Source organism: Ammodytes marinus (assembly GCF_949987685.1).
Source record: "Ammodytes marinus genome assembly, chromosome: 18".
NCBI classification, from domain to species: domain Eukaryota; kingdom Metazoa; phylum Chordata; class Actinopteri; order Uranoscopiformes; family Ammodytidae; genus Ammodytes; species Ammodytes marinus.
Window position 1 is genome coordinate 11,601,972 of NC_137222.1, and position 27,723 is coordinate 11,629,694.

The window sequence follows — 27,723 nt, forward strand, 5'->3', positions numbered from 1 at the left end:
CGAGGAAAGAAACACAGCAGAGGCCAACAAGGGTTTGGAAAATGCTCCAAGAGCAATGCTATTAAATCAATGAGAATGACAGCTGACAGAGAACATAGGTCTGGTGATGATAGCAGGTCATTTTTTACTTGGATTATTCCAGTCTGGGTGCAACGTGCAAGTGATCTGATGGCATGTCCTGGAGAGAGAAAAAGCAAGCAGGATGAGGACTAATGTCTATTTCTTTATAGTCAAGTGGAGCAGTGGATTTTGTCTCAGTTCATCAACATTTCAGTTGATCTCAAGACTCCTTTGAAGTCTTGAGGTCTGCTACATGGAGAGCCAGAGCTCACGAAAACAAACTACAACACATTATTTTGAAATTGTACTGCACTGATTGAATACAGGTGGAGCACCCACCCAAACCTGCCTGCGGGATATTTAATCCCTGTTTGAAACATTGTTATTTTTCTACGATTTTCTACCAAATGACAACAAATCGAGCAGGTGCTGTTATGATGAGTGGTGGGCCGACAATCAGTGATGGGTGGTGAGAAAGAGTTTTGCAGAGCTGATTCAGTATGGAGTGTCTCTCTTTCTGCCCTGGTGCTGCATACCATGTTTATGCACCTTCCCCATCCCTATCCCTCGCCCTTTATTATGCTGCACATGGGTGACATCGGACTGAACTAGTGCGGGCTGCTCTGTGCTCCAGCTGCATCTGCCTGTGAGCCCACAGGGAATGGTGTGTGTGTGTGTGTGTGTGTGTGTGTGTGTGTGTGTGTGTGTGTGTGTGTTTGTGCATGTGTGTACTTTTGCCTGTGCGCCACGGCTGCCAGAAAATATGGGCAGTACACAGGGATTGCAGGGCTCTGCACTTACCTAAGCCATTCACAGGCTCAGCATCACACAGTTGATTCAGCACCTTGCTAATAGCGCACACATTAACTGCAGCACACATCAGGGGAGGAGTGCAGTAATGAGAGAGAGAGAGAGAGAGAGAGAGAGAGAGAGAGAGAGAGAGAGAGAGAGAGAGAGAGAGCCCCCTGTTTATTGCTTCTCAGTGTGTGTGTGTGTGAGACTGTGTGTGTGTGTGTGTGTGTGTGTGTGTGTGTGTGTGTGTGTGTGTGAGACTGTGTGCATGTGTGTGTGGACGTGTGAGAGGACGTACGTGTTGAGCAAATGTGTGCATGGTGCGTCTAGTGTGTGTTTGTGAGAAAAAGAGAAATAGAGGCAGGGAGAGTGGGAGAGAGAGAAAGAGAGAGAGAGAGACTGAGGGAGAGGGAAAGAGAGAGAGAGAGGGAGAGCAGTGTCAGTGAGAGCTGGAGGAAGGATGGCTGCTCATGTTTGAACTGCCTCAAATGCTCAAAGGAAGAGTCAAAGCAAAATTTCAGCAGCAGAGGCAGAGAAACAGACGTGTGTGACCAGGGGACGCATCTTGTTCATCATTTTGTGGGGAAGCAGAAAAGATTTGGCAATGCCTGCTGAAGTGAAAGAGGTAAGTGTGTGGCGGAATGGCTCTATTTGCTCCGTACCCTCCCTCTTTTTTATATTCCTGCAGAGAACTGTAGCCCTCCACCACAGCTTTGCATTCTGCCTCTGTCATGATGAATGAAGGAGGCATCAATCGCGCTTCACATCCTTGCCTCTCATTGCTGTTCGGCGCAGTCTCCTTGTGTGCATGGGGACATGATGCTAATATATCCATCAAGTGTGTGTGTGTGTGTGTGTGTGTGCGTGTGTGTGTACACACAAGCGTTGCTGAGCATGTGTGCAAACGAATAGACAAGCTTATAAGGGGGGGGGGGGCCTAATCTTTGATTGCATTATGAGGAGAGGTTGTTCCTGGGGGGGGGGGGGGGGATGCTGCACACTCTCTGGTACAGTAAGTGTATTGCCATGATGTATCACAGAGACATTAAATCTGACCATGCAGCATTTAACTGTTTGAAGAGCAGGGCACAACCAGCAGTGAAACGAGTCTCCAAATAGAAACTTTGAAAATTAGCAATATTTTTTGGGGTTGTCATTTTCAATCAGTGTTCTCTGTAAATAGACCAGCCTGGATTAATTATGGTTGAACAGGATGTATTGCACAGTGAACAATGGCGTCTCTGCTTCTCAAACAAGAAGTAATTTCAACGCCATTCTGATTTTACAACATCTACAGTGGCACATTCTGTAGATTTACTGTGGCCAATATAAGCATCCCTGATTCAACAGATAGTGGAGGGCAGATGAGTTGTGGCAAAGTTATGAATAATGTCCTCTGACATCAGTGGGCTGATGTCATGTTTTATTATCCAGCGGAAGCATTAATTTTTTTTCTAATCCCACAGTTTGAGGAATGACAAATTGCCTGCTGAAACCAATCTATCCTCAAGTCTGATCACTACAAAATGATTCGGCCTCCACTGATTTAATTGCTATCGAGAGTGGCCATTTTTCAAATCATCTTTTTTTTCTGTTGTTTTTGCTGAAACGGCTTTGTGACAAGTTTGAATCATGGCTTGTGCCTGTCATACCCTTGAGCTGGTCATCAAAAATGTGAACTTCCTCAGATATTGGACTCAGACTCTGTGTCTCCCAAAATAATACTCTGGCTGCAGCTGCTGGCCTCAATTCTGAGAAATGATGGGAACAAGTTGCTAATCATGTCATTCTGAGTCGCTGCACCTACCATCTAAACAACAAAACTTCATTTTTCTGGAACAACACAAGTCAGATTCGGAATCATCATCTCGGCCTATTTTGCTTTGAGAGCAGCACACTTATTTAGTGATGGTGCAGTGAGTTATTCAAATGAGCCTACATGGCCTTCCCTGGAGCTTGGAATCAGACGGGGACACAGCACGCAGGCCCCTGTCCGGCCTATTATGGTTCTCCAAATCCCCTAATCAAGCTCTCTGTAGAGGACAGTGGTAGCCCGTCTGTCTTTCGGCCAGGCGCTCATTTAAAAGCTGCCCAACAATATCCAATCAAGCTCCCCCCAGAGGTGTTCAAGCCAGGATGGTCTCTTATGCTGCCAGTTTTCTCCTGCGTGACCCCTTTCATCTCCTCTGCCCCGCGGACACATTTTGTGCATGGATATGAGGGGCTCTCTTGTGTTTGGTGAGGTGTTTGAAAAGGCGAATCAAGCTCGCTCTCCCTCCACATTCAGTCAGCCGCTCACTGCAGCTTGATTTAACGCAGTGGAGTAGAGTTCTCAGCACTTGTTCGTTTTTAATGCCGCAGCCTGCACAAAGGAGAGAGTTTGGGGGAGATTTAACAGCTTATTTATTTGTTTTGTTTTTGATATCTTACTGAATTATTCAGCATATTGTGCATACTATGCTAGAGAGCGATACATCCGGCGAGATCATGCGCACCTGTGTCATGTTTTCTTAAATTGATTTAACGAGTGGATAAGCAATTCCAATAGTAACATGGCTCATAAATGATGCAGCGGAATGGATTTTCTTTCTCCACTATAAAATCTTTTAATTATACTCCCTTATGTTTTGATGGGTTGCTTGTGCCATTGTTTGTCCTAGATTTAAGAGAAATTAAACTGCAGCAATCAGAAGCCCCCCCCCCCACCCCCAAAGACTGAAACAAAGGGGTATCAGATAATCAGATATTGATCCAGGTTGTTAGAGCAGTGAGGCAAACTCATGTAGACGCACCAAAACGAATGCAAAGTGAGTAAGAAAATCAGCATAAAATGTGTTTACAGTCAGATACTGCCTCCAGCTCATTCTCACGCCAAGATGCTGAATAATTGATCCCCTCTGTTTAATGAAACCCATTTTGTTGAAAAGAAAAGAGAATTTAAGTTCTACTTGATATAAACAAGTGGAAATTACAGACAGTGTTGTGACGTAACCCCAGCTGGGTTATTGATTCAAGTGACAATGGTAATAAATCAGGTGTCTCCAAATAACTTAAATGACAATAAGTGACCGCTCACATCCAACCCCATGACATTGTTGCTACTGTATATTTTGTTAAGGTGCCATTTTTTATTCATGGAAACATACACAGAATGGTGGTTTTCAACATATGTTAAGAGTGATTAAAGCATACAAGTCCACAAAACAGACAGTTTTAGCAGATAAGTAAAAGATCTGCTCTTGGGCATATTGAACACATTTTAGATATTTAACCCATGATTCCAATTGTTATCTTGGACAATGCAGAGACGGATAACAATACATTTATTATTTCATATCATATATAATGTTTCTACCAGTTGAGACAACCTATTATTATTATTATTAGACTGTAACTGAGATGCCGGTTGCAGATACATTAAGATAAACAATGCTCTAACCCACCCTGATTTACTGCCAAACACTTCACTGTTTACCCCCTTTTTATTTTTTATACACAGCAGGCGGATCTGTGAAAGCCTCACTGTAAGATGCTGTCTGTCAGTTTTTGTGCATATAAAAAAGCTGCTTTTGTCTTTTTGCTGTCTACACGTGATCACTGGTAGAAACTATGTTGCGCCCGTTTGAGTATCATTTTCAAATGGACAGACTGTCCAATTAAAAAGCTCCAACACAGAGAAAATGTATCTGATTTTCCATATTAGTGTAATGTGTGTATATTGGCATTTCTTCAGCATGAATTCAACTGTTCATATTTAAAATTATACAAATATGATTATGGTGGGGAATCATATTTGTATAGGCACTCAACACCGACTCTGCACACAACCCAGCATCAAGTAGCTTTTCTTGTGAAGTGAAGGCAGCCTTAATGACATGGTGTGCTGTAATGGAGATATGTAAAGTAAATATTATGTACATTATACACGCAAATGACGCTGGCAAAGATGCCAGTGAAGAACAGTGCCTTACTGTTTTCTGTCTTTGTGGTTTAGGAGCAGAGTTCAGAGGGGCCTCCTCCACTATCTTTGTCCCAGGAGGCCAAAGAGGTGACTCTGGATAACCCATCCACCAATGACGAACTGGACACGCCCACCTCCATCGCCTCTGTGATGACCTCAACGAATGAGAGCTCCACAGAGACTGACACCCCACAGCAGACAGATACTGAGGTTCATGACTTTGGTCATACTTTGTCACCACATGCTGACTGCATACAGTTTATAAAAATAACTTTTTTTTTAATTCGATTTTCAAAGAGCATATACTTAGAAAAGCTGTAAGGCCACTCAATAAAACATTTGTGGCCATTTTCTTAATTGAAATGTTTTATTTATGGACATTTAATTCAATTCACAAATGAGTCCTAGGAATGATACAGAAAAAGGTGAGGAAACAAACTAAAAAGAGCCAGTAACTTTGATTACAGAAGCAGCTATATCACTGAGTTTAAATGGTAATGGCAATGCCATGGTATCATAAAGCAATTAGGCTCTATTTCATTCAGCTGCCACATATACGTGTTGATTTGTTTCTAAAAATCCAGGTTTTGCTCACACTCTGCTAGGAAATAGTTAAAATCCAAATCAATTTACTAAAGCAGACAATTACATTTCCTGCAATTTACTCTGCCTCTAAACAGTGGCTGGACCTCAAGTTGTTTCATCAGAGTTCAATCTAAACTCGTTTTCAACAAGGGAAATTCATTACTTTTTGGCAGGAAAGAAGAATTCATTATTTACTGGTGGCTCACAAAGCCAGAGAAATGCTGAAATTGCGATGATTGATCGTCACCATGAGAAATAAACAGGGGTGGGCAGTACGGTTTAGATGAGCGTTAAACAAAAACTGTGGGTTTTGAAACCTATTTGGTCTATTCCAAGTAAAATTTTGTCCCCATAGTTCCTGCTCTGACAGCGAACACACCGATTTGGTAACATTTAATCAGATAGATGAAACCGGGAGATCTTTCACGACAAACAGGGTTAAGAAGACTAACAGAGATGTTGATAAGATTTTGTAGAGATAACAGTTGTGGTGCATTCATCCTTGTAGGAGTGCAAAGCTGTGGAACAAGAGGGCGAGCTGACTCCAGTTGAGACCCCAGAGTCCTTGGAGACACAGCAGGAGATGTTCCAGTTACCGGACACACCTGATCTCGCATCCACTCCAGAGATTCAAGATAACACTCCCGCAGAGCAACCTATTCCTCAAGCGAATAATGAAACCTCTGTATCTATTGTACCGACCACAACGTCCACGGCACCTACCACCCCAGCACCTACTACAGCACCTCCACATCCAGAGGTGGTAACTCAGTCTGGGGAGCCACAGCCACTGAACCCAGACAGGCTGAGCAGAGTGTACACCCTCCCTGACAGCTACAGGGGCATCGGAGGTGATTTGTGTGCAGGTTATGGAAGCCTTTCCCGCGCTTCCCTCCACGGCTACTGGCCGGCAAAGAACTTCCAGCCCGGGGCTCACTTCACCTTACCCTTCCTCAGGGACAGCTACACTCCCGCAGGCCTTAGCAGCCAGACGGAGGAAGACAGTGAACGGGGAGAAAACCCTCTGGACACCAAGACTGAGCACCCAGCTGCCAGTTACGCAACACTGGGGGGAATGCATCAGTTCAGGCCAATTACCACCATGGAGCTCCTCAGGGAGCCATCAAGAACCAGGTAAGAAGGCGGTACATTTGACCACATTTTTTACTGATGGACTGTGTAAGTGGATGTCAAGGACTCTCTTGTGGTTCCCATGGTACATAGGTGTAGGGTCAGATCAATCCCAAAACATGTACTTAGACACTTGAAAGTGACTGTGCGCAACCCTTTTCCTATAGGTTTTGTATGGATTTTGTTTATTTGAGGTCAATCTTTGATCCCATTAAATTTTTTCCTGGTGAGAAAGTAGACAGTAAAGGTCAAGGATACTCAGTCTGTGCAACTGAAATATCAATATGGCCACAGATAATGAGATCACCTTTAACAAAGGCTACCAGACGGCCACTACAAAGCCGATTCACCTTTGACACTAATAGCAAGAATAAACCACAGTACAGCAGTGTTATGAGAAACAGTGAAACAGGAACACACCGTTACAAAACGTGAGGTACACGTTACCCAACACCTTGACTGTGTTTCACAGATTACCTCCTCCCTCAGATACATTTCACACAAAACTACTTATTAATGTCAGTGAAATGATGCCTTTTAGAGCTTTGAATGAAAAGATGCACAATCAATGAAAAGCCTCCTCATATCAATGGTCTGTCAGCCGGCTCACCACAACATAAACAAGACAAATTGAAAGAAATGAAGAGTGTGCATTTGTGAAGCGTTTTATACTGCCACAGTAACAAACACATCCAAAAAATGCACAGATCAACAGTCCGGCTAATCATACCACAGAGGACCTGTTGTGGGAATAATATACATTAAACCTCGTAGCTGGACAGACACCCAGAAGTCTCTACTATGCTGTTCCTGTCAGGCCGACTGGACAATAGAAAGACAGATGGACAGCAGTTAAGGAGCAGCTAGTATCAATCAGGAATGGCAGCCTTCTGCAAAGTCGATAAATAAGGAGGTCTTCTCACCTGTTATTTCCTGACAGAAGCTTTTCCTGAGCCCATATATAAAGTGATAAAGCTGTTTACAAAACATACGAGCACCTCACACATATGCTGTTAAATTCACTAAAACCCATTCTATTCACACTCACACATACCATTACATCGGTTATATTCAAACTGTTGAATACAAAAGGAATGGCAAATCTGCTTATTAAATTCCTTAGTGATAGTGATGGTTCATTAGATTGGAAGATCGATACCGCTCTCATACTGTATCTGTCTGTTAAATATAAGACTAAAGTGAGGAGACAATAAGCTTAAAGATTGGATGTGGATGGAAACAGCTTGCCTGGCTCTGCCTAGAGCTAACAAAATCCACATGGAGTCTGTTTGTCACTTTGAAAAGTCACTGTCATGCCAGTAGCACTGTGGAGTATAACCCCATGATAGAGAATCAGGGCCATGTCGAGGACAAATAAATAAATAAAGAAGAGAATAAAGTTAATTGTACGGGAATAAAGTACATTTCTATGAGAAAAAAGGCGCAATATTATGAAAATAAAGTCGTAATTTAACAAGAAAAAAAACACAATTCAGTAAAAACATATACCAGAGCAGTGTAATGGCAGTGTCCTTACCTTATATATTTGCCCGAAAGATTAAGCATTTCCTTATCTGTGAAATAAGTAGGTTATAACTTCACAAGATGCCCCACGTCCCTCATATTAATGCAGGGAAAATACAATATACAACAAAACAAAGCATAACACTACAACTTCATTCTTACAATATTAGGACTTTTTTCTTTTAAAATTACGACTTCAATCTTGTAACTTTGCGACTTTTTTCTGTCGTATGATTGAATAGACAAATAATCATTCAAATCTTAAAATTTAGCTTGTGTATTTTTTTTGTCCTGATCCCAAAATGCATGCATTCATGACTTTCTATGTCTCCTCAGAGGTGGCTATGATGACGCCTTCATGGCCCAGCTGGAGGGGAACCTAAATCCTTTCTTCCAGGCCATGTGTCGAGCTCAGACCCTGCAGTTCCCCCACAAACGCAGCAGCATGGTCAGCCTGGATAGCATCCGCAGAGACCCACGCTGGAGGGACCCCAACCTGCACGAGGTCATATCCATGCTCAGCCACCCCATGGACCCAGTCAAGGCCAATGCTGCCGCCTATTTGCAGCACCTGTGTTACGAGAATGACCGCATCAAGCAGGAGGTGCGCCAGCTGAACGGGGTGCCTATTTTGGTGGAATTACTGGACCACCCTAAAGCTGAGGTGCACCGCAAGGTCTGTGGTGCTCTGCGCAACATATCCTACGGAAAAGACCACAACAACAAAATGGCCATCAAGAACTGTGATGGCATCCAAGCGCTAGTCAGGCTACTGAGGAAGTCTAGCAGCATGGAAGTCAAAGAGTTAGTCACAGGTAAAGGTCAATTCCTGACTCCCTGGAGCTATAATCTGCCAATCCTTCCTTTTATTTCTGCAGCTTTTGTATCCTTTCCCCTTCAGGGACCCTTTGGAACCTCTCCTCACATGAGCCACTGAAGATGATGGTCATCAACAATGGGCTTCAAACTTTGACAGATGAAATCGTCATCCCACACTCGGGTTGGAGGAGAGACTCGACCGACCCCTCCAAACTGCAGAGTGCTGAGTGGACCACTGTCTTCAAGAACACCTCCGGATGTCTGAGGTAACCTTGGCTACTGTCACGGAAAAACAAATGTCAACAGCTACTTAAAGCTGACTCGTGACGGGCAGAGTTCTCAAAGCAGCTTTCCTGACAAATTTGTTTGTGCAGGAACGTCAGCTCAGATGGGGCCGAAGCTCGACAGAGGTTGAGGGAGTGTGATGGGCTGGTGGACGCGCTCCTACATGCCCTTCAGTCAGCCGTTGTCAACAAGAACACTGACAATAAGGTCGCTGAAGACATGTGCAACCTTAACTATAAATAAAGCTACTATAGAGTGACCATACACAAGTGCATTGATTCAAACATTTAATGCAAATCACCAACGCAATCAAAGTCCGGATAAGATTAACTGGTGACATTCTAGAGGAAAAATCATCAACACATTTTACTCACATTTTATTCTGAAAAGGGAAGTGCAAATTGTGTAAACAGCTGTATAACTTTCTGGATGGGACCTTCGTTTGAAATCTTCTGTCATTGTCCTCCATTTAGTCAGTGGAGAACTGCGTTTGCATCCTGCGAAACCTGTCCTACCACGTTCACAAAGAAATACCGGGATCCGAGCGACTTCAGGAACCCCATGCTAATCATCTGTTGAAGTCAGTGGGGCACCAGAAGAAGAAGACTGAGCCTGAGTGTTTTGGAGGGAAAAGACCCAAAGGTTGGTAGGCCATTGTAATGACAGTAAATGTTATCATGACTGGTTATAGTATTGCAGTTTGGGTTACTCTGATTGAAGTCATTGATTTTCAACTATCTTTCCACTTCTTGGGTCAATTCATTTGCTTACTGATACCCTTAAAAATCCCAAAATTAACACTTCAATATTATGCTAGATTTGAGATTTGAGCCCATTCTTAGTTTTCATAGGATATATTTTTGATTTTACTTATTGTGTCTCTGTAAACCAACCATTTTCCCTATTTGAACATCTTCGGCTTTGAGAATAGGTTTCACATTTCTTGCCCCCTTTTTATTAAAAAATAGCCCCTGACCATTTCAGAATCTTACACATGCAGCGGCTAATTTTTGCTGTTCAGGAGGAGTGCCAGGTTCTGAAATTGGAATCATTAATGCATAACCCATGATTTTTAATTAGCTATATGAATTACAGGTGACATACAGTAATGAATATGGCTGCAGCAGTTTGTGCTTCTGGACACAGCATAATTGAGGGTTAGAATGAACTGTGATTTTAAGTTGAGTCGCTTTCCACCAAAGCTTTTAAGCTTGATGCACACAATTGACCAATTACCTCTCTTAGCCGATCATTAACCTGATTCTGTCAGTTCTCTCACCCTTGGCCAAATGGAGCTATTTTCTGCTGTTGTGTCCTCTTCCAGCATAATCTAATCTTTGTTGTTGTTCTCTCTCCTTTATTCTCTTCTAACATCAGAGGAGTGGTTCAATCAAGGTCAGTCTGCTCTTTACTCCTGAATGTTTTCATGGCAGCGATATTATGATTTAATACCACGTTTAATTTGCTGACATTATCTGTTAGTGTACTGATATAATACAAACTGGTGTATGTGTTTGTGTGCATGTATGTATCTGTGATATACAGGTTGGAAAAATGGATTTATGGACAGAAAGTACGGTACATTGGATTTACCAAAACGTACTGAACAAATGAAAGGTATACACTTGAAAAACGTTAAATCAACATGACGTAGAAACACAAATACTGATTGCAGTATGAGTTACATTTGGAAATAAGTAGAATGGGTATACATTAGGCTTATCGTTTATAGTTTTAAAGTTACCATCATATCATCATCATCATACAACACTAAAAACAAGCACCGGTGTTATGTTTTTTTGCTTTGCATGCATGATGTTGGCATGGCCTGAAAAGGAATTCATTGAAATGCATAGCCTCACATCAGCACCTGCTCCACTTTAGGAGAGTTTCATTACTAAGACAAAATGAACCGCCAACTGAAGGACTGATAACATTTTTATCGGCTAAAATCTAGAGGAGGAACATTTCCTCTGGCAGGCACTGGAAAATTGCTCAAGATGCTGCATGACCCATGGACACTGATATATCTTCATTTGATGATGCCCCACAGCCCTTTGTATATAGCCTTGTGGCTGTTTCTACCAATGACTGCTCTCTGTGGGGAGTCACAATTGCACTGTGGGGCTGAATACTTTATATGTAGATCCGGCTGCTGTTAGAACAGAGATCAAAATGGTAAGCTCATGCCTCCCGGACTCCAGCACGTGAATGCAAATCAGAGTGACAAGCATGTAACGGTCCCGGGTGAGCTTTATCCTACTTGTCAGCCATTCAGCTATGTCTCAGTACGAACTTCTGCAGTTGTAATTTTCCTGGTTAAAGAATTCTTAATTTCATCTATGCTTTTTCTACTGACCAACCTACTTATTGACCTGAGCTAATCTTGTTACAATAACTTGTGGAACAATATTAGCAACATACATTAGCACATTAGCATTCATACTAACTGTTTTGGTGAGTTAAGGCTAATTTTAATGAAGCTGATGACAAAAGTATGTTGCCCCTGAAGGTCATGCAGGCCCTTTATCACTGCCCTTTATCCTTTCTATTAAAGGGTTGGAGCTACTGTACCAGCCTGAGGTGGTGAGGCTCTACCTCTCTCTTCTCACCTGCAGTCAAAACCACAACACCCTGGAGGCGGCTGCAGGAGCACTGCAGAACCTCGCAGCTGGACACTGGGCTGTGAGTTGAACGGAATAGCTGCTAGTTATTTCTTTAAAGCCACTACGAGTAACATGGCACGTTGGCGCCCCCTTTGGACAAAAGCGGTAGTATTTTTACGACGCCCGCTGTCGCAAAGCTGTTTTCTAGCTCGTGCCAGGCGTGCAAGTGTGAACTGAGAAGGGCGCAATATAGTGCATGTCCGTGTGTTGAAAGTGTGAGGACTCTTTTCGGCTCCGTGAGAGTGGTTTTGACACTGCATCAACTAATGCCAGTCAGTGCTACACACACCTGATAGCAATGAGTTGATGCAGCAGCGTCACCTAACTACTCTCTCTCACGGAGCTGAAAGAGTCCGTGTCCTCACAGAAAGCGAATGAACGAGACGGCAGTTAGTATGGATCACGATGAGGTAATGTGTTTGTGTTGTTGATGTAAATAATGACTATTTCAGATAATGGTTATCTGATGATGGTGAAGCAAAGCAAACTTTGTGTTAGTACCAACCGCTCATTCATTTAGGAGTAAACAGCGCAGTCTAGTTTCGCTCTCGTGAAATTGTATACACATTGCTTGGCAACGCCCTCGTCCCGCCCGCCTATCACTCTCCCTTTTAGCTTTTCTTCATTATGACGACAAATAACTGTCTCAAACAAAGCTACCGCTCCCCTTCCCTCACCTGGAGGGATAGGCTTCTCAAATCGCGTTGTTGCGCCACACTGAAATCTGCGACCAATACGGATATGTGACCATAGAGCCTGCACGAGCGAACCTAAAATCGGACTGGGTGTGCGACCAGACCAAAAGCAGTAATACAAACTATATAAAAACGTCTTTCTTTGCACTGATGGTCTCGTTTGCTGTTAAAGGTAATTTATGATTATCAGAGGAAACATGAGGCTGTTTAAAAGATATTTAAATGTTACTCGTAGCCGCTTTAACTCAGAACTTTTCACAGGGGGTTCCCATTGGGGAGACTATCCCAAACATAGAAAAATGGAGCATTAAACTGTGAATTGATAGTTATCAAGTGACACTTAGTTCTTAGTGTTCAAGTAGTTTGTAATTTAGTTTTTAGATGCATAGACATTGAACCCAAAATAGGTTTTGTTTCAATGCAGAGCTTAGGGGTTCCCTAATCTTTTCTGTGGAGAATAAGTTTACAACCAAGTAAGATAGCCATGGATTTGTCTCCAGATGAAGTCATTACTATCTATCTCTATACATAAAATGAGGCTTTTTCTCAATACATGACCTAAATTAATTCAATTTGGTGGAGAATTTATGATCTGAGTCAGTCTGCCCTGCAGGGTCAAACAAGACAACCTCCTCCGGCCTTTACATGGGGGCCTCCATGTTCAAAGCGCTTTTCTTTGCTTCAACTGTGCAGAAGGAGGTTGATTATATTAATCCAATTGGACTCTCTAGATCAACTTTATCACCAGCCGGCATGATCAAAATCACTTTTACTGCTGTCCCCAAGTGGACCCATGAGCCTGTCAAATAATATGTTTTGCCAAGATATACTGCCGTGCCATGCAATGAATGTCAGTATAAGTTAAGATCAATGCTTTTTAAAATCCTTAGAATTTGGAACCGAGTTGAATCATATACACAAGAGAGCAGTGGCGACAGTAGAACTTATTTCTTATTTGGCGTGGTTGGCAGTTCATTTTGATAGTGGAGTGGTTGGATGGAAGAATGGGTCCCAAAATCTCAAAGATGCTGACAAAAAAAAAACCGCTACATCACTCTGCTGTTGTATATTTTCTTTTACCCCTTGTAGTGGTCCAGCTTCATCCGGGTCACAGTGAGAAAAGAAAAAGGGCTGCCTATTCTGGTGGAGCTGCTGCGCTCAGATGCGGACAAAGTGGTGCGAGCTGTGGCTATTGCCCTTCGCAACCTGGCCATGGACAGAAGGAACAAAGACCTTATAGGTACAGTATACAGACTAGTTACTCTCATCTACATGGCCATACATCTGCACACTCACTCTTACTCGGCTATGTTGTCTCTGTCATTGCAGGTAGCTATGCTTTGAGGGACCTTGTAGGTAATCTGCCATGTGGGCAGCAGCACCCAGCGAAAAACCTTGAGGGAGATACGGTGGTGTCTATTCTGAACACTATCCATGAGATCATCACAGACAGCCCAGAGAACGCACGAGCGCTCATACAGGGTCACGCTGTGCAGAAACTGGTGGCCATCAACAAATCAAGGTACTTCAATTTCTTTCAACTAAAACTGGAAACTTAAATTGTTTACATGAATGTCTATATACTGTGTTTAGAGCTATAATAAAACCTGGTTTCTTCACGTTCATCAGTGAAGGATTACAATGTGTGAGGCTGTACTATGCAACCCAGAGTAAAAACAACTGTCCTTTTTTTTCAAAATAAAATGAAAGAAACATGTATGGTGTTTCTTTCTGCAGCTGCTTAATATCTGTTTAAATACTTCTGACAGAGCCTCGACGCAGTAGCTCGTGATATAATGAGCTATAATCGTGTCCTAGGGCAATCAGAATTGGAGTTTAATTATCGGGACGGTATTGTCAGAGAGCTGTCTTCTTTTGTTTCACATAATGTCTACTGATTTGTTGTTAGCCAATCAGGCCGGGAGACCAAAGCCGCTTTGCATGTGCTCCAGACAATATGGGCCTACAAGGACCTGAGAAACACTCTGATCAAGGCTGGATGGAACAAGAGCCACTTTAAGGTACAAAGACAGAGGCAGCATGAATACTTAAAGGTTGAGAGAGTAACACATGTTTGATTTTGATATGGAATGACTTAACAAACACCTTCATAACTGGTAGTAATAATCTGTGTGGAGAATCAAACGAGAAAACATCTGTAAAGTTTATATTTTGTCAGGCAGATACAAACAGTGTCTTAAAAGGATTTTTTTAAAGCAAATTTGTGTGTGTATAGTAGGCTATAGTCCCCTGTTGCATCCAAATGTAAGGTACATGAAGAAAATAAAGGTGCGCTACTGTCCAAGACTCAGCACAAGTCATTTTGATCAAACCCAATGTAATGCCCTGTGATGAAATTAGACCAACAGAAAAGCATAAATTCCAGTGATCATCCAGTAACGTTATCCTTTTTGTCTTTTTAAGCCAACAACTACCGGAGTGACAAAAAAATCCAAGAGCGCAAAGCAAGGCAGTGATGACATCACCTTGCCTCTCATGGACAAAAACCAAGGTCAGCGAATCATTACATGCAATCCCTTGGCAAAATGGTATCAGACCCTCATCTAAATGAGAAAATTGTCCTCTAGCTCAGGGAACAACAAACTGCTTTAAACATTCTGTTGTTTTTGACATGTTAGGGACAAATACATGGGCATATTTTCAGTCCCAAACCACACTCTTTTGAAACATAGCCTTAAACCAATCATGTGATTCCAAGGTTATCAGTGCACAGACTTGGCTTATTAGCCTCAACAGTCTGTGCCAGAGGCAGTGCAGGCTCATGCATCAGCAGTCACAATGTTTGAACATTATTCCAAAAGGGCAAGCACCTTCCCAGGAGAGAGAGAGACATCTATCTTCCCACTAAAACAGGGATTTTTTGTTGAGGATTCCTTGTGAATTATGAACATTACTCAAACACCCTTTTAAATACAAATTTGGGAGATATAGGAATGAACTGCTTTTAATTAATCACTTCATCGCATTTGCCAGTTTCTCTCCATCTTTTAGTCTAAGTGAATAGTTGCGTCCTTTAGGAAATTTGTTTTACCAAAAATGTGCAATAGGCCTGCAGTATAAGTGACACTGTTGTATATTGAGCATTTTTAAGTACTATATTGCATTGTTTTGTGTTTTATACACATGTTGCATTAGTAAAATTTAAAATAAGACACATAGTGTCCAGCTTTGCCAGTTTACTGGTATGGTTAGCTAGTATTTACGTTGGCCAAGCTTTTTCGTGAAATAAAATAATATCTTTGTTAAAAACTGAAAGAAGGCATAATCGTGACGGCATAATCGTGAAGCTAGAGTAATACAGTATACCTACCATAAGTGTACGTTTGTACATAAATTGTACATTATGACAGGTAATTTGAACTTTTCCTAAGCAGTAAACGTTAGATAGTTATAAAGTTAATTAATTGGCTAGCTAGGAATTGACATGAACTAATAATGAACATGGCAAAAGGCTATTTTAAGGGACCCTAGGGTTCCTTTCTCAACCATTCAATAAAATAATCCAGTTTTTAAGATTGTATATTTTACTCTAAAATTATTTTACACAAAAATTCAAAAAGCTACTCATAACAAGTTGAATGACAGAGGTTTCCCATATTTATTTGAACTGGTTTGTAGGTCTATCTGTTCTTTTTAAACATTCACTACATTTAAGACTCCCCATTGCCATATTGTCAAATTGTAATATGAATATAATGTTACATTGCAGATGTATGCTCAAGTTTAGAGCCAAACGATAGAGTTGCAGACGGAAAAGGGCCTGTTGTGGAAAGAGACGCTCTCCAGGTAATCTGCCATTTGAATGTGCTGAACAGATTTTATGGCAGTACACTTAAAACTGACTGCATTAGCTATATCCTTGGCATTGGGCCAATAAGTTAACAGTCTTGTTTTGCAGAATTTAATTAAAAAGGATTACCTTTTTCACATGTGTGTTTGTAACTGTCAGTGTTGTTCATTCAAATGGACTCACACAAGCTGTTTCCATATTTCTTGACCTAGGCGATAAGTGAGAGAAAACACTTCATCAGAGCCGGCAGGCCTGCAGTGGGCCTCATGGATAACAAACCTCCACCACTTGACTCCTGGGTGTAAACATGACAACACAGCCAGTCAAGCCGGGTAAATCCTGTAGAGACACTTTCCATTGGTGAAATACGGACTTGTGCCAATTGCTAATTTCTTGTACAGGCGAGAAACACATTCAATTAAAAATAATTTCCTTGGTGTACAGGAAATAATGTGCCACACATTTACATGTATTTATTATGATTGAGTTTTTTGAAAACAGATTTGATGGATTTTGTTTTTCAGGACGATGTATACTGTGTGTCTGAAGCTCATGATGGACTATGTATGGCAATTGAAATAGCCTAAATATGCAAACTGTGGTACGAACATGACTCCAAAGAATATACTGTATGACATATACAATTTGAATTTTACTTCTACACAAGTATGTGATCATTTATAATATATCTAGTTTGTCAAAGCTAGGTTCTGATATACAATAATTTTAAAATAATTTTTGGTTTGTGTATGAGATAATTAGGATTAAGGCTACCGTTGGCCGAGTCAATCGAAAACATCCAAATTATTTGCAATTCACTTTATTCTTGACAAACCTACCATCAGACTAGACTGTGTAGTCATCAGCAAATCCCTTATATTCCATTTGTTTCATGATAGGAAGAATGGGATTGTAAATGTGTAACAAAGGACTGTTAATATTCTAAATGAAGGTATTTATATTGTAATATTTATTGTAATACCCATGTTATTAATTAAAAGTTATTGATGTGTATTAGCTAATACCAGTAAGTGATCCTACATTCAATACAACTCTGCTTAGCAGTGGTCTTTTTTGCATTGCGATGTTGAATGAAAAATGAAAATAAACAACGTGCATTATTTCTCATTATTATTAGTATTCTCTTTTTGTGTTAGAGATTGAATTGTATGCCCTTTTTCATTTGATCACTGGGTACCTTTTACATTTAACAGCGCACCCACTAGCCAATTCAACAATCCCAATTGTATTAGTCCTGAACAAGTTAAAATGAATAGATGAATCAACTGATTTATCTTAATAGGCAGTGACTTGTAGAAAATACTCATAACAATTACAAACACAACCACATAGGTGGGTCAGACAAGGCTGAATGCCAGTTACCAAAAAAAAGTCTGGCACTCAGGAAAATTATTTTTTGTTTTCTTGGCAGAGCTCCAAAGAGGCCATAGCTGTGCCCAAAATGCAGGTGTATTGGCTAAAAGCACTGACCTATGGCACTGACATATTTATTGAATTATTCAAAACACACTCCCAGCAGTCACAAGTTGAAACACACAAACTGTAAATGTTTGACATCCTCTGCAGAGCATATTGAAAAAGGTTTAACATATATGTTGTTCATTTGCAAGCAACCCACTGTTATATATGACCTAACTCTACAGCAGTTACTGCAATAGAGTCACAGTTATAGCTTTGAGGTACAACATATTTTATTTTAGAATTGTTTCATATTGCTTTGTCTAGCCCTAATATATGTCCAGTTTTTTAAAATTGATATTACTTATATAAAGACCTAGCCTGGCACCGCCCGCCTACATACTTCCGCTCAATTTTTATTTCCGTTCAGTAGTCAGTCTGGGTGTGCGGTATATTAGTGGGTTTTCTCCAGCCAGATTTCTGCCTGTCCAATCAGTGAATAGAAGGAGTGGCTCAGAAGCCAGCGCATGACATACGTCACGACCAAACGTTATGCGATTGGTTGGCAGATCCAGAGTGGCACTGGGCAGATCCAATAGTTTTAAACTTCAACAGACACCCGTCTTCAGTCAATTTAGCGATACCAGTCCTTCTGTACAAATGAAATGAAGCACGATGGTCTGGTAGGACCAGGCTCTAAATTACCTATATATAATCTCATAAACTTTTTAAGTTCAATAAAAAAAGCTCATTGTGACTTGAATATTTCATAAATCATTGAGTCCGCCAAAACTTATTAAAACAATATTGAATTTATACATGCATAATCAATGTATTTTACACTGACTCAGCAATGGATTATCATGAATGAACTTCCACAGAATAGCAATGCACACACATTATAGGCGTCAAATTTTCTTTTTCTGTGAACATTTTTGTTTATATTCGCCATTTGGTCTCTACTTAAATACCAAATAAATATGTTGAGTGCATTTTCTACCTCATGCACACGCAGATTGCCACTTAATATCATATTCGCAATAGCCATGATTATGAACTTATGAACTTGTATGTAACACACTTCCACACTTGACAGGGCTAAAATGTGTTGGCATTAGTCATGTTCCTGCCTGCTGGCTGCAGTGCTCACTTATGTAAGTGGTTGCATTTTAGACGTCCACAATTTAATGTGAGATCAAGTATCTAAATCTTCATGAAAATTCATGATATGCATATGTCTCATATACATTGACAAAAGCACTTGTTATTAAATAACCTTAATCAAAAATTATCAATTTTTTTAATTAGTCTTTATTCATTTGTATATTGTCATTTGTCTAAGTGGATGTACAGTAAGTTGAAGTGATGGCAATTATTGCATATGTGATCTATCAGACAGTCGGTTTGAAAAATAAGCAAGTCATTAGCTAAAAGAATATGCAAATGAATTATCAGCCTCTTTACCTTCTAATGAAATGTTTTAATTAAATTTAAGTTGAGTAGGCAGAGGTACAGCTATTGAGTCCACACTGGCCTCTTGTGGAGAATGCAAATCAGAAATAAACAATATTGTCAATTCACTTCCTGCATAAGGCAACATGATTATTCTTAGTTCATCATCTTCAATTTGTCCCACATGTTTGATTAACCTTATTGCAATTCTTTTCTATCCCTTAATCCAGTAGTGTCATTTGAAAACAAACGGTTATCGATAAATCTTTTGAAATCAGCATGTTGCAGCATACAGCTGTTCCTAAAGTTATGCTAGTCAATGTATGTTTTGTCAGTAGCTAATCAAGATAAAGTCATACAATAAATTGAAGCAGAATATCCACATTGGAAATTAGAGATAGTCATAAATTGTTGGCGAGGGGAGAGAGAGGAGGGCCGAGCAGGGCCTCAGTGACATCTCCAAACATGTCAGCACAGCACATTGGACGGCACAGCCCTGCCCTCAGAACCAAACCACAAGATCAACAAGGGCAAAGCTTTCTCATTGCCCCCAATAGCAACCTGTTGATCTTCATCAAAAAAACAGTCCTTCCTTCGAAAAACATCGGAACCGTTTGCAGGTACCCTCTCCAAAAGGATCCATCACATCTTCTCATCTGATGCTCAATCTTTGGATTTAAACCTTTTCTCCACACCACTCAACCATGACCGTTTCAGTCTTCTCCAACCTTGGTCTTGTCTGCTCTCTGAATGTCCTACTTCTGACGTTGACTGGTGTGAGCTTGAGCAGTCCTATCCGGTCTCTTGAGAGCCATCACAGGGCATCAGTGACTGGGGATGTGGGTGTTAATCCGCTACTTGATGCACAGGACTTTCTGAGCCAGATTCTGTCCACCATGAACCTAACAGAGCTGAGGCCCCAGCCCAGGCCCCTCGCTGCCCCCGAGGAACCACCAGACTACATGCTGGAGCTGTACAATCGCTTTGTCCACGACCACACTGCCATGCCCTCGGCCAACATTGTGCGCAGTTTCATGAACGAAGGTATGAACTTATATTTGTTAAGCACCACAGTTAACTAACATTTCTATATTGGATAACATTTTTTTTGCATGTAACAAAAACAATTACCCCCACATAGGATAAACTTTCAAATCATTGGGATAGGGTTTTACTTTGTAATAATTTACAAAATTGGAACACTTTGATTTGAGTTGCAGTGATTGCTCTTAATCTTTGGAATAGTGTTCAACTTCATATAAGAACTGCCCGGACCACTGAAACGTTCAAGTACTTGCTTGAGACCCACTTGTATTTGTTGGCTTTCAGTTCATATTATTAATTTACATATATCTTATATTTGTTTGTGTTTTTATCCATTTGTTTTTGAACTGTAAAGCACTCTGGTCAACTATGGTTGTTTTTAAATGTGCTAGGATATATAAATACATTATAACTAACTTTGAACTTGATTTACGAAAGAGCTGTTAATCTGAAAATGTTGAATATTTTGAGACAATGAAACTGCACCTTTCATAAAAAAAGCCTTGAAATGTCCAAATAAACCAAACATCTATAGCAACTTTGTATTTGATACAATTGTACATTTTAATAATCGACATTAACACTGTTTAACTTGAGTATTGACCACAGAAACCTACAAAATGCACTGACAAACACTTTTTTTTTTTAAATGTACAGATTCCTCCCCCTACAGTTTAACGGCCAGGGGTGTACGGATACATCCCCTGCTGTTCAACATCTCAATGCGCCACCACGAGCACATAACAATAGCTCAGCTCCGCCTTTTCACACTGGTCTGGAAGGCCCAAAGACCACATGCGGGCATTGACTGCAAGGTGACCATCTACAAAATACAGGAGGGCGTTGTTTGGACAAAAGAGGTGGGGAAAGAAGGGACAAGGCGGGATAAAGAAGAGGTGGTGCAGCTGATGGATGCAGAGGAACTGGTGACAAAGCATATCCATGCCAGAGATAACAGCTGGGTGTCATTTGACCTGACTCACGTGGTTACACTGTGGCGGAAGTCTGGCCACGCAATTCACAGACTGGAGGTTCACATCGCAATTCTGGGATCAGAGGAGGAGGAGGAGGTGTCCACACTAGAGGAGGAAGGCGGGATGATGGTCGACATTGATATTGACAGGAGCTTGAAGGGGAAGCACAATGCAGTGATGGTCGTGTTCTCGGACGATCAGAGCAGAGACCACAAGCAGGATAAACAAGAGCTCAACCAGATGGTCCAACATGAGAATGACCTTCCTGAACACGTAGGCCGGAGCCAGCAGCAGCAGCAGGCTTTCTGGGGGGAACACGCCATGGATCACAACACTGTCCACGCTGACCAGGAGGAGCAGGACAAACAGCAGTCTCTCAAGCAACTGCAGTCCAACCTTATCTATGACACGCCTCCCCGAATCCGTCGCCATGTTAAGAGCGAGCCCTGCAAGAGGAGCCCACTCTTTGTGGATTTTAAAGACATCGGCTGGGACACGTGGATCATCCAGCCTCTGGGCTATGAGGCCTACGAGTGCAAGGGGGTGTGCAGCCCACCTATGACCTCCGAGGTCTCGCCCACCAAACACGCCATAGTTCAGACACTGCTGAGTGTTAAGAGTCCAGAGAGAGCATCGCGTGCCTGCTGTGTGCCCACCAAGCTGGAGCCCATCTCGCTCCTTTATCATGACAACGGGGTGATCACTTTCAACCACAAGTACGAGGGCATGGTGGTGGCAGAGTGTGGCTGTAGATAGTCCTGACAGTGCTGCTGCTTTTACAAAGAGATAGAGACTTTGCACTGATGGAAAACAAAATAAATTATCATCATCATCTCAGAAACATCTATCTATCTATCTATCTATCTATCTATCTATCTATCTATCTATCTATCTATCTATCTATCTATCTATCTATCTATCTATCTATCTATCTATCTATCTATCTATCTATCTATCTATCTATCTATCTATCTATCTATCTATCTATCTATCTATCTATCTATCTATCTATCTATCTATCTATCTATCTATCTATCTATCTATCTATCTATCTATCTATCTATCTATCTATCTATCTATCTATCTATCTATCTATTCTATCCATCCATCCATCCATCCATATTCTCATGTGCTTGTTTCCACAGTATCTAACCTAATCCTATACAGTGGTGTGTATAAACACGAGTCTAGGCTTAGGGATGCGCACAAATCTGTTCTACTTGATGTACATTTGTAATTGTATAAAGGTATATTATAATAGTTATATATTACAGTAATTATTATTCGTATAGAATATAAAGCTTTCAATTTGATGCTGCAAATCTTTGTAAACAGTCTGTCATGATTTATGTCACAATATTTATGTTTTTTTGTTTTGTTTTTTGGATTGGTCCCAACGACTCATTGTAAATGTCGGTAACGGGCCACATTCTTGCAAATAGGGCATCAGTTGAAGAAGTTACGAGAGAGTTATGGTAGTAAATTATGGTAGTAAATGTTTCAGATGAAGAAAAAAAACACTATCGATAACTGCTTTGGAAGCTTGAGTTTCACGGTTCAGAATCTGACAAAAGTGAAGTTTGCGATTTAGGTTATTCTGGTGTGAGTGCTGGAAAATAATATACTAAACAAATAAATAGCTACATTTTGTTGTAGCAGGAGTCAAGAAGCTCCATTTTATCGTAACTGAATTGTTTTCTCAAGCTATAGTCATTATTTCAGGGTAGGCCACCATTATTTGCACTAATGATAGCATTCTGAATGTTATTTAAACGATGAAAAGTCTCTTACATTCAACTGTAATTCAATCAAAGTCTTGCCAAAATGCTCTCTAAGTAAATATACATGCTCCAGATTTTGTAAATGGTATCATTTTTGTTTCTGTGCCCTTTGGCATATTGGAGTCACTAACATGATTTATAAAATGTGACATTCTTCCTATTGTTTGCGTGCCAAACTTTCAGAAAATACTTTTTGAATGCTTTAGACCAGGCACGCTCTTCAGGGCATCTTGTCTAAAAACAAACTGAAATCAATACAATTCATTATGGTTAACAGTGTTATCAACCGCTGTGAAATGTATCTTTACACCACGCCTTAGCCATTCATACCCTGCTTTTGGTTCTCACACCAACATTAATGTTGTTATGGTTCGGTTGTTAAAATAAAACATGTGAAAAACAAATATATTTATCGAGCAAACTTAAAAAAGAAATCTCTTTATACACCCTGTTTCATAGTCAGGTAATCACAGGCAGCGCTCCCCACCTAACAACCTTAATCCCCATCCCTCTAGCGTCACATGCCTGGCGCGCCTCTCTCTGCCCTCTTCCATGCCACAGTGATAACAAGGTGTCAGAGCCTGGAGTCATGTAGACCGTCACTCAGGATGAGACGCCGCTCCAAGTGGTGTCAGATTCCTGGTCTCCAATGCCAACATGCTCTATTGACAATGAATGCTGCCATCAGTGTGTGTGCCCCTCCGAACCCTCCCACTTCCTTTTTTCTCTGACACGGGGCCTGCTGACGCCCTTATCAAGGCCAAGGCAACGGTACAAATGGAAAAAAATACATGCCACATCATCACCTAGCCTCTGCTGTGAACGCTCGGAAGCAGATAACAATAATGGAATAACGCTGTGGTGGAACTTTGGAACTAAGTTGGATCCTCGCTCAGCACACAGATTTACACAGGCCCAAGTGCAAGGCAGATATATCGACTGGCAGTGAACAAATTGATTTCTAAGTGTGGAGCTTATTTAAAACTGTCGAAAATGTTTCCTAAAATCAGCAAAATGCAAGATGTCCCATGGGGTGCTGATTCTTTCAAATCTACAAGATTCATATTTCATAGCTGAGAGCCTCTCTGTGTTATTAATATTTATTCAAAACTACAATACAATACTTTCCCTGCGATATTTCGAAATAATATATGTATGTCAAACAAACAAAAAAGAAAAAAAGAATAAGCAATAGTTCTGAATGTGGGATAAGCAATATGTTAGTGAAAAATTATGCACTGTCTGGGAATGGAAGAAAATGGGATGTTTAAGTACTAAGGATTATACAAATCCGTGCTTTTCTGTTTCTCAAAATGTATGTTCTGTTCTTACAGACAGATTTTGTTGGGGAAACGAGGACAGAAATGTTGTCCTGGATATGGCCAATTGCATCTTTATAATCCATGGTGAACACATTGTACATGGTGTAAACATTTTGCTTCTTTATCTTACTTTTCACCTGTGAATAAAGTTAAACTATCCAACTGTTTCAAACGTTCAAGACAAACCTATATTTAACTTTACTTTATATTTTAACTGAAGTGCAAAATGATGTACATATGTATGTATAGAGGTTACAGGGGGTTACATGAATAACTGTGAGGCTTACAGTCATATGAAAAAGTTTGGGAACCCCTCTCAGCCGGCATTATAATTGACTCTGCTTTCACACAAAAAAGATAAAAGTGGTATGTCTTTAATTTACCAGGAACAGCTAAGTACTGGGATGTTTTCCAAACAAAGATTTTTTGAAAAGCAGTATTTAGTTTTATGAAATTAAATAAAATGTGAAAAACTGGCTGTGCAAAAATATGGGAACCTTTGTGGTCTTGCTAATTTTAATGCATGTAACAGCATGTAAAACTGAGGACTTTAAACACAAAATTAGTTGGATTATGTTGTTAAGCCTTGAACCTCATATAAAGGTCTGTTTAATCATGATAAAAGGTATTTTAGGTGCCTAAATGCAAGTTCCACTTCTCTTTGACTCTCTGCAGAAGTGAGATCATCAAAACAGCTCCCAAAAGATCTTAAAAACAAAGATTATTCATTGTCATGGTTTAGGGGAAGGCTACAAGAAGCTTTCCCAAAGGTTTCAATTGTCAATTTCTACTGTAAGGAACGTTGTCAGGGAATGGAAGGACACAGGCACAGTTGCAGTTAAACCCAGGCATGGCAGACCAAGAAAAGTACAAGAGCGGCATATGTGGCGGATTGTGAGAATGGTTGCACACAACCCAATGATCACCTCCAAAGACCTGCAAGAACATCTGGCTGCAGATTGTGTATCTGTACATGGTTCTACAATTCAGTGCAATTTGCACCAAAACATCTGTATGGCCGGGTGATGAGAAGGAAGCCCTTTCTGCGCCCACGCCACAGATACAGTTGCATGGAGTATGCAAAAGCTCATTTAGACAAGCCAGCTTCATATTGGAAGAAAATGCTTTGGACTGATGAGACAAAAATTAAGTTATTTGGTCTTTATAAAAAGCAGATGTTTTGGTGCAAATTGCGCTGAATTGTTGAACGATGTACAGATACACAATCTGCAGCCAGATGTTCTTGCAGGTCTTTGGAGGTGATCTGTGGGTTGTGTGCAACCATTCTCACAATCCTCCAACTATGCCGCTCCAGTTTTTTTCTTGGTCTGCCATGCCTGGGTTTAACTGCCACTATGCCTGTGTCCTTCAATTTCCTGACAACGTTCCCTACAGTCGAAATTGACAATTGAAACCTTTGGGAAAGCTTCTTGTAGCCTTCCCCTAAACCATGACAATGAACAATCTTTGTTTTTCAGAACTTTTGGGAGCTGTTTTGATGATCCCATTCTGTCTCACTTCAGCAGAGAGTCAAAGAGAAGTGCAACTTGCATTTAGGCACCTAAAATACATTTTCTCATGATTAAACAGACATTTCTATGAGGTTCAAGGCTTAACAACATAATCCAACCAACTTTGTGTTTAAAGTCATCAGTTTTACATGCTGTTACAGGCATTAAAATCAACAAAACCACAAGGGTTCCTATATTTTTGCACAGCCAGTTTTTCACATTTTATTTTATTTCATACAACCAAATACTGCTTTTCAAAAAATCTTTGTTAGGAAAACATCCCAGTACTTAGCTGTTCCTAGTAAATTAAAGACATACCACCTTTATATTTTTTTTGTGAAAGCAGAGTCAATTATAATGCCGGCTGAGAGGGGTTCCCAAACTTTTTCATATGACTGTATATGAATATGCTTGGATATATAAAAAGTATTGACATAATGAAGAGCGTGAAATGAATACAAGGCATGTGCAGCAGTTACTGTAATAGTAGCAGTGGAGGTATAAGCATAAGTACGTTATATAGTGCAGGTGTAAGTAATGCTACAGTATAGTAATTAACTAATTGTGATTAAGTTAATTATAAGAAATATACTGTATTTGTTTTGTTAATATTTGTTTATTTTATGAAATACATGCAAAAATACAAAACATTTTGATGTGCAATTATCCAAACTTATATCTGATCATCTTACACCTTTACTCTTGCCGCAGAAAAAGTGCTTAATATTTGTTTATTATTGGTATGTTCATGATATTGTTTTTTAATTTAATGTCACACTATCATAACCACAAGGGGGAGACTTTAAATGTTCACACCACAAAAGAGAATAGGGTTACAGGACGGCTTTCCTAAACCTGAAGAACATCATCTCGGGGAATGTAATTTGAAGTCACTACAGTCTTGCATGCAAATAGCAAATATGAAATAGAATTATCATCAACTTATTCCCATGGTGGCCACTGGTCACCCTAAAATCTGAACACTTGGGACAAAACATATGTTTGAATGATCTAAATGCTACTTTGTAAGTGAATGTAAGTGATTTATCGTTGTGCATACATTTTATAGGAGTTTAGTTCCAGCCCCCAACAGGTGAGAGTTTTGTGACACCATGTAAGGGCATCCTTCTTCTGTCTCTGTGTATCACATTTAAATGTATTTTATACAATTGTGTTTCTGTTACTTTGAAATTAATGAATTATTATTATTTTTGAAATTAGATTACTTATGGCTAGTTAAATTCAATTGACCCACCTGACTGTTTTCCATTTTTTGAGATGTCGGTCCAGACAATGTAAGGTAGGCTATAATGGCTATCGAAAAAATTAAAGGACTGGTTCAACATGTCATTGTCATTAGATAAGAACTTTGGGTACCCAGCAGGTACTACAGACTGCATTTTGTAGCTTCAGCCTCAGAAACCGACCCACAGAGAAATACTAGCGTAGCCTATAACTAGATTTAGTTTCAGGAGTCAGCATGACCCCTCCACAAAACAAAGTCTAAAGATGACCAAAATATGACCAGCTTTAGGCTTCCATGACTTAATTTCAGAGGAACATCTGCTGCAGTGCACCCCCACACACCCTTGCACAGATATAGCCTAACACAATGAGAAAATGAATGAATTGGAACAATAGCTTTCACTCGCTCTAGTGTATTTCTGGTGTCTTGTATCACCTAGGCCTACATAGGTGATAAATTGGTTTAGGTTTGCTAAAATGTGCTTTTGAATTATTTTATATTTTTACCAAAACAGCAGCGCAGTGCCTGTCACATTACGGTGGGTGGAGGGAATATTTTTTGTTTATTTTCTTGGCCAGCTAACCAGTGAACGTGTGGTCGTCATCTAATTTGGTTATTATATTAGCATTATTCTAATTTCCACCT

The 27,723-nt window shown here is 40.4% G+C and overlaps 2 protein-coding genes across 2 annotated transcripts; both read left to right on the plus strand.

The window, feature by feature from the left end:
- Nucleotides 1-1,456: 1,456 nt before the first annotated feature.
- Nucleotides 1,457-16,634, plus strand: LOC307265419 (splicing regulator ARVCF-like; the record flags this gene model as incomplete). The annotated part of the gene is made up of 16 exons (XM_080047160.1): nt 1,457-1,477; nt 4,847-5,023; nt 5,907-6,532; nt 8,390-8,868; nt 8,955-9,138; nt 9,247-9,364; nt 9,631-9,799; nt 10,535-10,552; nt 10,703-10,774; nt 11,715-11,842; nt 13,608-13,758; nt 13,848-14,040; nt 14,428-14,539; nt 14,943-15,030; nt 16,249-16,325; nt 16,542-16,634. 16 exons carry the CDS (start codon nt 1,457-1,459, stop codon nt 16,632-16,634), a joined length of 2,706 nt encoding a protein of 901 aa, XP_079903286.1.
- A 3,270-nt stretch (nt 16,635-19,904) lies between these two features.
- Nucleotides 19,905-21,974, plus strand: bmp10l (bone morphogenetic protein 10, like; the record flags this gene model as incomplete). Its single annotated transcript, XM_080047258.1, has 2 exons — nt 19,905-20,244; nt 20,902-21,974. The coding sequence occupies 2 exons, from the start codon at nt 19,905-19,907 to the stop codon at nt 21,972-21,974; spliced, it is 1,413 nt and encodes a 470-aa protein (XP_079903384.1).
- Nucleotides 21,975-27,723: the final 5,749 nt, after the last annotated feature.